Below are 12,465 nucleotides of genomic sequence, written 5' to 3' on the forward strand. Positions count from 1 at the left end.
AAAGCTATTCTTCTAATGTTATTTTATCAGTGCAGATCTTTAATGATTAAAGACAGGAAAACCACAGTAAATTTCTTTCATGCTAAGAAAAGCAGAGTTCATTCTTCCTACCTGTTCTAGCTACAAACAAAAAATAGAAAGCCCCCATATCCGAATTCTTGGGTGTTCTCTCGGTCACCTTCAGCTTTAGCCCTCTGTGGAAGCATGCTCAGCACCAGGAGCTAGGTGCCAACAGTGCACTGCAGAGATGACCATTTTGCTCTCTGCTGACTCCAGCTAAGTTCACTGGTGCTCCAAGGAGAGGCTGATGGAGATGCTGCTGCTGCTGCTGCTAGATCCCACCTAATAAATAACTTTCATGGTGGGTGATTAAATTTTTTGTGAGATGATCTGAACACAGGCCTCAAAACATAGATGCTGGGAAGCAGCTCTGGAAAGCTGATCCACTATGAATAAGAGCTAGCCAAGCTCTCCCCAACACACATTTTATTATGCACAGAATGTCATTCCCTGGTATTCCAGAACTCAACAACTCACATTTCTTTTTCCACAATGTGATTTTACGTTTGCAAAGATATGAAAGGCAGAAGCCTAGCTAGCTAGCTATAACAGAGAATTGCAAATCTCTCTATATGCCACAAAAGCCCAAGGGCTTTCAGGAGAACAGTCCTCATAAATGTTCTGAGATGAAGAACAAGAACTGTAAGAATCCTTGAGGTTTGGTTCTAAGTTATTTCTTGAAGAAAATTTCTCTTTAGAGTAAATATGGGAAGAAGCTCAGATTGCCCTTGTAGCTTGGTGGTTGTGGGAAGTCAGAGTCATAGATAATAGAAATGTGAAACAACTGAAAAACAGAGCTGTCTATGAAATAAACAACTACCTAATGAGATATTAGTGCACTGTAATATCCAAATCAGCCGGGATTTACATACATCTTTGCACATGAAATATCAATGAGCATACATTTTTTAAAAAATCTAAATCTCAAAAGTGTCAGCAAATACTCAAAAGATATATGTCAGTTTGTACTGCATAGAAATGAATATAAAAGTTGTAATAAGGCATTTGATAAATTTCAGAAGGTAAAGAAACATGTATAACCACTGACGAGAAAAAGAGTGAAAGTAAGCAATCCTTTTGACATTGAGAGAGTTAATTTGCAGAGTCTTTGGTACCTTATAAATCTACATTATAAAATGTGCATAAACTGTGTGTTTTCATGGTTCCTATCACTATGATATCTAAACTCTTGGGAGAGATTTTACTCATTTTAAAGCATTTATTCACCTTGATTTCCCCCTCCACTTCAGAGATTCTACATTCTTAAGCAAGGACTGAGGAGAGAGACTTGTGGTTCCCTATTCCCAAATTTCCCTCTTCTCTAAAATCATGGATGCTAACTTCAGAGTGAAGATTCCAATAAACAGGGGGCATTGAGTTCTCCATCATGGCCCAATTATAGCCTATCCTCGATGGCCAGGCATAGTGGCTCACGTCCGTAATCCCAGCACTTTGGGAAGCCGAGGCGGGTGGATCACTTGAGGACTAGCCTGGCCAACATGGCGAAACTCTGACTCTCCTAAAAATACAAAAATTAGCCAGGCACGATGGCATGTGCCTGTAATAGCTACTCAGGAGGCTGAGGCAGGAGAAACACTTGAGCCTGGGAGGTGGAAGTTGCAGTGAGCCAAGATCGCACCACTGCACTCCAGCCTGGGCAACAGAGTGAGACTGACTTAAGTAAAAAAAAAGAAAGAAGAATCAAGAATACTGTTGAACAGCATGGATGGTCAGATAAAGTAATGATTCCTCTGGCTAGGGACATTCACACACTTAGCCAGCATATCTTAGAGAGTCCTCTCTCATGGCTGAGGCTGTTATCTCTGCACACAGGCATTCAAATCTTTCACCTGGGCTCCGGTCCATATTTCTCACCCCATTCAGATACATCCCATGTTCTTTCCCAGCTCAACACACCCCCAACATGGCTCTGTAACTTCTCCTCTAACATACTCCTGTTCCCAACTCCTCCACTACCTCAGCTCCCAGACAAGCAATGTCAGGGGCATCTTTGACTACTTCTTTCATTTCACTCAAGAGGTTGGAAAGTTACATCTTGCTGGAGCTGGGTGGGTTTCAGCTGGGATGCTGCATCTGTTACGGCTTACTGCTTCCTGGTGGCTGGTGGGGGAACAGCAAGGGGCATAGCGAAGCCCTCCAAGAAGGCAAGCTCACTTGCCAGGATTCCATCCACCAGATATTTCAGAGCCAGAGGAAAGAATAATCAAACCTAGGACAAGGCTTACTCAGAGACCAAGAAAATTACCAAACACAAAGTTGCAGAACAGAGCCGACTGCCTGAGCAGGAACCAGAAATGGGCTAAGACATACTGGGGAAAGGGGAGCAGGGGTAGGTGGGAGAGACCCAAGGCCAAACCATATGGGAAGTTGAGGATGAAGAGCAATCAGAGGAGGATCACAGGTCTTACAAGTCTGCCAGTTGCCTCTAGTGGATATAATCCCCCATTGTAGGCAAGGGTCCAGGGCTTTCTACTTGACCTCACTAGTGTGGTGAAAGATTGCAAGATCCTGGCACTATTTTGGGAGACACTCGCTTATGGCATCCCACAGCATGCATGCCAGAGATGCCATGTGGGCATCTGGACAGAGCTGTAAAGAGATACTTGAGAAAACACAGAAGGCTTTCTGTGCCCTCTCTAAGCCACCAGTTCACAGCAAGAAACAGATAACAGCTACAGGAGAAGGTTCTCAGCCATTGCTCTGCATTCACTAAGTCCTATCAGTCCCCACTTGAGACCTGTCCTGCAGCTTCGCTCCCCACCATGATCATCTCTATTCTAGGCCTGCATCCTCACACACCTGGACTTACCCACAGGGTACCTAGGTGTTGATTAGTCACCACCACAGGTGCTTTACATGAGGTGGAGAGATAAGCCTTGTCAGTGATGGCAGAGAGCTTATCTTTTATTCTAAGCGCTGGGGGAAGCCATTGAGATGGAGGAGAAGCAGAGGGAATAAGGGATTCAGCTTGGGGCTTTTAAAGGTCAAGCTGTCTGAAAGACATGCTAGTAGATGTGAAATAGAAATTGTATAAATGACTGTGGAGCACAGAGGAAAGGTCTAGACAACATATATGTGGCATGCTGATTTTCGTTTTTTTGAGATGGAGTTTCGCTCTTGTTGCCCAGGCTAGAGTGCAATGACACAATCTCAGCTCACCACTTCTGCCTCCCAGGTTCAAGCGATTCTCCTGTCTCAACCTTCCAAGTAGCTGGGATTATAGCCATGCACCACCATGCCCCGCTAATTTTTAGGTGATCTGCCCACCTCAGCCTCCCAAAGTGCTGGGATTACAGGCATGAGCCACTGCGCCCAGCTGGCATACTGATGTTTTAAAGGCCATTGGCACAGATGAGCTCTACTCAGGAGTGAAGGTGGAAATGACTATTAAAGAAGTTAAAATGTGAGTAGAATATAGGCCATAGATTTATAGGCATGGGAAGGGGAGGCTCTTTAAAGCATGAGAGATACTAGATCACACTGCAATCTGGACCGTACACTGAAGGCTGATGCTATTAAAGTCATGCTTTGCAGCCATTTGCATTTTGTAACATATTTTGTTACTCTGTCACAATGTGATTTTGCCACTGATGACTGAGAACCTGCTGAGCCTGACAGCAGGAAAACCCTTTGAAGAGGAGCCCCTGGCTCTGGTGTGGTGTTCATCTGTGTCAATACTAAGTTCCTTCTTAGTATTAAGTAAGTATAATCATCATATAACAGTATAACCACTGTTTCTCAGTGGTTCCTCTGGGATGTGTTGGCAACACCATAGTGAAGCAGTTGAACGGAGCTGCCCTGATAGATTATATTAAGAAGGCTAGTACATTTCTTTTGGAGAGGCACCGGAGTGGCTTCAAGCTGTCATCAGATTTCAGACCAAGGTCTACAGAGCTAGAGTTACATCCATCCTTCTATAACAATTTTATTGAATATGTTGGACTCAGTATAGGGTAAGGAAAAAGTGATTTTACTCTTTACCACATTGTACTGAGTCCAGCTCATTAGAGCAGATTGAAGACTATTTTACATGCCTTTGTGAAAATAAATATGAAAACCTAGATGAAACAAATTCCTAGGAGAACACAACTGACAAAATATTGACTGCAGTGGTGACAGAGAAATATGAAAGATATCAAAGAGCTAGCACTGAGCCCAGACGGTTTCATGGGAGAATTCTACCAAACTTTAAAGTATCCAGTATTATATAAATTGTTCCAGAGCTTAGAAAAAATTCCAATTTTTTGTTTTGTTTTGTTTCCAAGATGGAGTCTCACTCTGTCACCCACGCTGGAGTGCAATGGAGCAGTCTCATCTCACTGCAACCTCCGCCTCCTGGGTTCAAGCAATTCTGGTGCCTCAGTCTCTGGAGTAGCTGGGACTACAGGTGCACACCACCATGCTGGCTAATTTTTTTTATTATTATTATCTTTTTTTGTCAAGACGGGGGTTTCACTATGTTGGCCAGGCTGTTCTCGAACTCCTGACCTCAGGTAATCTGCCCACTTCGGCCTCCCAAAGTGCTGGGATTACAGGCATAAGCCACCATGCCTGGCAAAACTTCCAAATTTTTACAAAGCAAATATAACATTGATTAGTAATTAAACTTGATAAAGATGCCACAAAAAACTCTAGGCCACCCTTATTTATGAATATCAATGCAAAATTCCCCAATGAACCATTAATAGAGTCTATCACTATATTAAGAGAGGAATAATACATCAGAACCAAGTGGTATTAATCTCAGATTATCTGTAGAAAATTTGAGTTAGGAAATCTATTAATATAATTCACCAACTTTTTAGGTGTTTGGGGAAAATCATGTGATTATTTCCATAAATGTTGAAAGGTATTCAACAAAATTCAACACCAATTTCCGACAACAATAGAAAAATACACATGCAACAATAGCTAGGACAAGCTTAGAAAAAAAAGAGCAATGAGGGGAGACTATAAAACTACCAGACAGAGCTCAATCTAAAACAGATTGCTACAAAGTAGAAAGGAAAATAGAATAGAAAGCCCAGAAATGGACCAAGTACCTATGAAGGAAATTCTATGTTAAAGGAAGCAGGAGGTCAAGGCTGGTAGATCACCTGAGGTCAAGAGTTCAAGAGCAGCCTGGCCAACATGGTGAAACCCTGTCACTACTAAAAATACAAAAATTAGCTGGGCATGGTGATGTGTGCCTGTAATCCCAGCTGCTCAGGAGGCTGAGGCAGGAGAATCACTTGAATCCAGGAGCTGGAGGTTGCAGTGAGCTCAGATCATGCCACAGCACTCCAGCCTGGGCAACAGAAGATGACTCCATCTCAAAATAATAATAGTAATAAAATCACTGGTGATAGGATAACTGGATTGCTACTTGGAAAAATAATTTCATCCCTATTTATACCACAATAAATTCCTAAAGGGTAAAAGAACTAAACGTAAAAAAGAAACTACACAAGCACTAAAATAAAATGTAGATAATTCCTTTATACCCTTATGTGAGAAAAAGCTTTCTTACTATTACTAAAATTCCAGATGTAACAACAGCAAGAAAAGAATTTATGTAGGCATAGATTTGACTGCATAAAAATAAAACAACAATAACACTTCTACCTGATCAATAGGGGGAAAATCACAAGCAAAGCTAAATAAACTGAGAAACATATTTGTAATGCACATCGCAAACAAAGGGTTGCTATCCCTAACGTATAAATGAGTCCTAAAATTAAATAAAAAGAATAAAAACCCTATTGGAAAGGAATGGACACACTACATATAAATACCTCTTAAGTATATGAAAATTTTCTAAATTTCACTCAAGAGAAGTGACCTAAAACTATGCTGAGATAACATTTGTCACTGTCATATTGGTGAATATTCAAATGCCTCATCAGTGCTCTGTTGATGAAATTCTGAAGAAACAGGCACTCTCACAAACTGCAAGTAAAAGTACAAAACAGTATAACCCTATATAAGGGAATTTGGCAATATTCACTAAATCTTGATCCAGCAATCTCACCCATAACAATTAACCCTGAAAATACATGTCTAATAATATGAGAGTCCAAAAGCATAAAGTTATTAACTGAAGAATTATTTGACATAGCAAAATATTAGAAGCAACCTAAATGCCCATCCAGAGGCAAATGGTTGCACAAGCGGCATGCAGCTGCAGAAAATAATGAGGAAGACATATCTATGACCGGATGTGAAGTGATTTACAGGATACATTGTTAAGTGAAAAAAGCAAGACAAATATAATAGATATAATATGGCAACCTTGTATAAGAAAGAAAGAGTAATAAGAATATGTATATATGTATGTACATGCAAAAATAAACACAAGGACAATAAACCAGAAACTGTACTTGGCTACCCATAAAAGAAGGGGGAAATGGGTTGAAAGGGTCTGAGACTTCTCGAAGAACAACTTGCTATTGAGGTGTAACTTTGGAACCATGTTCATATTTTACATTACTCAAAACTATAGCAAATATGGGGAGGAAACCCTTAAATGTAATACAAACAGAAACAAATAAACACAACTATATATCAATTGATAGCATAACCACACAGGAAATCATCATTAATCCAACTCACTTTTGAACACAGTACTCTGTATACTTAGTGGAATATATCCTACAGACAAAAAGAACTGCAAAGAAATCTTGACCTCTACTTAACAGGTTTGTTGCTGTTAGTGGTATTGGCATAGTAATTGCAAATAAAGGAATACACATATTGAAGTTGCTGGGAACCAGAGTTTTTACAGTGGGAGGAAAGAGATATCAATATGAAATGGGGAAGACAAAGAAGAACCCTGAGGTATGCAATTGGAATTGGAGTTATTTGTATTAACTCATGATGTTTTAAAAAAATACATGCTTCCTAGCTCTATCCACTGAGAGGGCATACAAGCACTCATACACAGAAATATATGTGATTATAGATAGATACAGCTGTAGATACATAAACATACAGAGATATGAATAGAGAAGGAGAAAAGCAAATGGATCAAAACGTTAACAATTGTTGGATCTCGGTGGAGGGTGTGGATGTTTACTGTACATGCAAGTTTTCTGAGAGTTTGTAATCATTCCAAATAAAAAGTCAAGGAAAAAATAGTTTGTCTTTGTCTCCAATCTCATTTGCATTTGAGTTGTACTTCTCTGGACCTTTTCTAGCCCTGGTTCATCTTTCTTTTGAGCTAGTGAGTGAAAAAGCCTACAGTGAACAAGGCATAGGCGCACCGTCACTCTGGGTGAGGGTGAGATGGTTTCATCTTAGTGGAATCCTCCAGGAACCAGCTCTCACAACTCCTCAGTCTCTTGCCAAGGATGGAATCAAAGTTCAGAGCCCTCATATGAGAACATTTTCAGTCACAAACTTTAAAGTGGATTAAGACTTATCAGTTGTTTCTCTGCCCACTCAAGTGAGCCTGTGGCATCTTTCTATGGACTCTCCTCATTGATCACATCCTTCACACTCTAGGAGAATTTAGCAGCACTGATTCGGTCCACAAATACTTCCCGAGCACCAGGCACTGCTGTAGCACAAGGGATGCAGCAGTGAAAACACATAAAAGTTTCAGATCTAGTGAAACTTATGGCTTAGGGGTGGTTGCTGGACAATAACAAATCAATAATTAAAGTGTAGAGTATGTCAGTGGGTGATACAAACTATAGAGAAGAGCAGGCCAGGAGGACAGGGTCTTGGGCAGGGTTTGGGGAATGGATTGCAGTCTTTAAATAGCACAGCCAGGGAAGGGATCATTGAAAAGGTAACATCTAAGCAAAGACCAGAAGAGGTAAAAGGGTGAGCCACAATGACATCTAGAGGGTGAGAGGTTCCAGGAAGTGCAAGCATCCTGTGACAGGCAGTCTGGCCTGTCTGAGTAACAGGAAGCTGTCTGGCCTAAGTAACAGGAGCTGAGAGGGCATGAAGGAGGGAGAGGACTGAAAGAGCCAGGGTGGGGAGGTAGAGGGCAGTGGCATCATTTAGTTTTGTAGGTCATCTATGTAGGTCACTGTCAGTCTTTGACCTTGACTCAGAGTGACATGGGAACCTTGGGAGGATTCTGCACAGAGGGTTGATATGGTCTGACTCACATTTTAAAAGTCTCAGCTAAAGCAAAACTCCTTTCCTGTGCTCCCTCTTTCATAGAATGTAAGAGTTGACTGTCAACCCAATCCCTGAGGAATCCTTTTTATTTCTTCACTTCTTTCCTGTCCCCAGAAAGCCTCCTTAAATAACAGCAAGAACTACCACCAACGAGCTTTCGCGGTTCCATCACAGAGGCAGAATGAAGCATTGGCATTTGTAGGTATTTTCAATCATGTCCAAATCTTTGAGGTTGAAAAGCAGCATGGATGGGATGAGAGGATACAGAGAAGGTGGAATCAATACAGGTGTGGGCCAAAAGTGCATGCCTCATGCTGGGAGCTAGAAGGGTGGTCAGAGGTGGGAAGACAATGTAATTGGCAGCAAACTTGGACTCCTGAGACATCTGGCAAGGCCAGGAAAATGTCCATGTCCAAACCCAGAGAATTATTAAAGTTACAACAGTAGGCCAGGGACTAGGAGAGAGGAATGCCCCATTCTTAGGGTATTCTTAGCTTAGAATCTGCCAGAGAAGCCCTGGTTTCTTCCATTTCCTGAAACCATTTTCCCAAATGTAAACCTTGTAGCTTTTCATCAGTGGGCTGCAGAGGAAATGTAGTCCATTCCAAAGGATTCCAGTTCAGGTGCTTGGGTTTCTCAAACCCTCCCTGTGGGCAGTCTTATTTTCTGGTAGGGATCTCTAAAGAGAGAAGGAGTGATACCTCATCCCAAGGGACTTGGGACTGGGGAGCATTTCTTCTCTAGGTGATGAGCAGCGACCTCATGAAGAGCTGAGTCCCTCCACTCTTTCCTCCCAGGGCTGTGCATCTGTTTTGGGTGCTAAGTGCTTACTGCACTGTGCCCACCATGAGCAGTGCATGACAGATGGATGCAGATGAGCAAGTGAGGGAGAGGGGCCATGAGAGAGAGGATCAGGCAGAAATATGACTCTTCACCCTCCCATCTGTTCTTGCCTGGCTTTTTAGATTCTATTTATGAGCATTATATTCTTAATGAGTTTTTGAAGAAAGACAGGAGGAGCTGGCAGACCACTCTCCTGTTGGTGGAGATCACCGCTACCACTAACACCAACCAGTTTTACGACATGACAGAGGAGAAATAATCAATGCATAAATTAGAGTTTAACATTGTCATAAACACTGGAGCATCAGGATTTAGTGAGACGAGAGCAGCCTAAGATATGACAAAGTTGTAATTGGGAGACAGGAAGCGACACTATTTTTCACAGTAAAGTAAAAAAAGGAGAGAGATTAGGAGAGAAAATGAAATGCACTGTCTTTGCCAGACTGAGTTACAAATGACCCCTTCAAATTAAAAAATGCCAGTGACTTACGTGATATCAGCATTAGGGTGAAGCCCAAAGACTTCAGGGTTATCTAACGAAGGCAGTGACTGGATGTATTCAAAATACTGGTCTAAGGTTTTGCACACAGGGATTTTATATCCAGTATAAAAGCAGAATGATGGTTCAAACATCTTCTCACTGAACCAGACCTGTATGTGAGAGAAAATAAAAGAAATAAAATTGATGAGCATCTAAATGAAAACTGCTACAAGAAAGGAGAGGGAGGCCACCTTATTTCCATTTTAATAGAGTTTTCAATATTGATTTTGAGAGTGCCTTAACAATACCACTGATAGAATAATTAGCACATATATGGAGAAAAGAGAGAGGTCAGAACACAATCCGACCTGGCCTCTGTTGAACACCAAAGAAGGCATTCGCTAAGAGTAAGGACAGGAGAGCGACTCCGCAAGCCCATTCTCTACTTGAGTCATTCGACAACCCTCAATTCCACTTTAGAAGAGGAGTAGGAACATACCACAAAGTCTGTGAGGCAATACCCACCCACACAAGAGAACATCTGCGCATTTTTTCACCCCACTTCTCCCCCATGTGGGGCTCATACCAGGAGACTGTGTTTGTGAACAGTTTCACTCACAGCACTGAGCACCAGCACATGGCCAGGAGAAATCAATGCTAACATCTCCCCTCCCACGCGGAGCTAAAGAGCTTCCTTTGCTAATTATGTCCCTGTCCACAAGAAGTAAATGTATTCAACTGCCTTGCTGTTCGCCTTAAGACATCCCTTTCTTATTCCATATGAATTGATTATCTTTAACAAAACAGTGAGAGAACAAATATATGGTTGGTGTGAATAGATTTACTCTGAGAAAGGAAAAAAAAATGATGCTGAATGCCTATGAGCCAGATTTGAGGCAAAGCAATTTTCCTAGTGGGGAAGGAAATAATAGCAAGACAGGAAGAGTTGAAATGCAAGCATGACGTCTGAATTACTAGGAGCAGTTGACGTGAAAGAGGGATGGTGCCTTACTCTGGTTGGTCACATGTTCTCTAGTACCTTCCCTCTATCTCCTTCCTCCAGCTCTTTTTAGATCCAGGGGTTGCTCTGAAATACCATGTGTACTGATTCTCTCTCTGTTTTATCCTATTCAACTCCTATGCACGAGCAGGCTGAGCTTAGAACCAGAACAGAATGCAAAGATAAGAGACACACAGTCCTTTCTTTCAAGGAGCTTGTAACCCAGTGGAGGGCTAAGCCATTTACTTAATAATCACAATACAAAGTGCACTAAGGCAAGAGCCAGAAGGAAATAAAAATAAGCAAAATACTAAGGAGGTTTACAGCAGGAACAAAGAACAGCCAGGTGGATGTCAGATGAGGCCTTCTCAAGGAGTTGATTTTTGGAGATAGGAGGTAAGCCTTGAAGGAGAAAGTTTTGACAGGAGAACTTGGAATGGGGAGGTCACATAAGCAAAGGTATAGAACAACTGATGCAAAAATGAGAAGCAAGTTAAGGGAATAATAAACTCTAGGGTGGACACAAGGTAGTCATAAGAGATAGGACAGGAAAGGTGAGGTGAGGTCATATCATGGATGACTGTTGATGTCAGGGTGAGGACTGGTGATTAATTTAAGAAATGGAGAGTAGTTGAAAGTTATTAAAGAGAACAGAGTTATGAGCATGGTCATTACTTAGAAATATTAGATTTTTCACAATGTGAATGACTTAAATTGCAGGAAGACACCCTAAGGGGACAAAGGCCATGGGTCCAGAGCACACAGACAGCAAATGACCACACTGAATTTTGTGTTGCCAGATGACATGCATGTGTAAAAGCAAAATGAAGTTTCTTCCTATTTTCCCAGCACTTTATACATACACAAATAGCTGAGATTCACCAAATTTGGAGGCTATTTTGGGGCAAAGTCAAAATATGAAATCTACATGGAACTACTTTGTGAGCCGTCATCCTCCACGAACACCCAATATAGTTCTGCAATTGTTGGTTTTAGCAGAGAGACTCCGTACGATGCTGAGAACGGAGAAAACAAGGTTCAAGGACAAGCCCTAAATTGAAAGTCAGAGGGACAGAGGATGCCATGTGCAGGCACGAGTTTACAGTGGAACTGCTTCTCCCATGGGCAACTCTGGATAACATGGTTGGGATAAAATGGAGGCAGTGCAGGCAGGTAGCTGGTCAGAAGGCAAGCCTAGGGCTGAGGACAAGATCAAACAGATGAAGGCAGGGTGTGGGGGTTGTGGGGGTTTTGTGCAGCCTTTCTCAAGAGGGTTGCTGCAGCCAGGTTCATGTGGTAAGCTCATGTCTTTAGGGCCAAAGATCCAAACTCACCTCTGGTTTTTGACGACCATCTGCAACAGGTCCAAGCTAGACAGAGAAATGAGTGAGGGAAAGCAACAAGTGAGACAGGAGGTTGGAGAGGATGTAGGGCAAAGAGAAGATTCAGTGGGATAAGGAAGTGGGGTGGTCAACAGTCAGAGAATTGAAGCCACTGAACGTTGTGCTACTCTTAGGGAAGTCCTGAGAGACAGGGAGGGAATGAGCCCACGGAAGCTACTCAGGGGCAAATGAACGGAAAAATGGTAGGATGAACTTTTGACTTCAGGCACCAATTGCTGAGAATGGAGTCCAGAGAAACCAGAATCAGATGATAGAAGGGAGTAACATAACTCAGGTGGGGAGAGAGCTGCTGTTCTTTGGGAACAGCTCCAATGAACTGGGGCCTGAATATGGAACCCTGTGCTTTCAGATCAGGAAGTCTGCACAACCCAGGCCCAGAGGACAGAGAATCTTGGGCTTCTAGGAGGGGGTTGTGGTCAGCTGACTAGTCCTCTGTGGTCCGAAATGCCAAATGTCAGGGTATAGGGAAGAAGTAGAAGAGGAAAAAAGGCAGGAGAGAGGTCAGAGAGAGGAATCCCCCTGCTTGATATCTTGAAGGTGGAGCA

At 42.2% G+C, this 12,465-nt stretch overlaps 1 protein-coding gene across 1 annotated transcript in view; it reads right to left on the minus strand.

Moving 5' to 3' along the window:
• The window catches only part of DNAH8 (dynein axonemal heavy chain 8), a 338,863-nt gene that overhangs the window by 32,635 nt on the left and 293,763 nt on the right, over positions 1-12,465 (minus strand). The window contains exon 87 of the mRNA XM_064360442.1: positions 9,527-9,687. Coding sequence (XP_064216512.1) covers positions 9,527-9,687 — 161 coding nt within the window. The remainder of the gene's footprint in view (positions 1-9,526; positions 9,688-12,465) is intronic.

This window comes from Aotus nancymaae, unplaced genomic scaffold (assembly GCF_030222135.1).
Source record: "Aotus nancymaae isolate 86718 unplaced genomic scaffold, 86718_ANA_hifiasm-v0.15.2.pri h1tg000040l, whole genome shotgun sequence".
NCBI lineage: Eukaryota > Metazoa > Chordata > Mammalia > Primates > Aotidae > Aotus > Aotus nancymaae.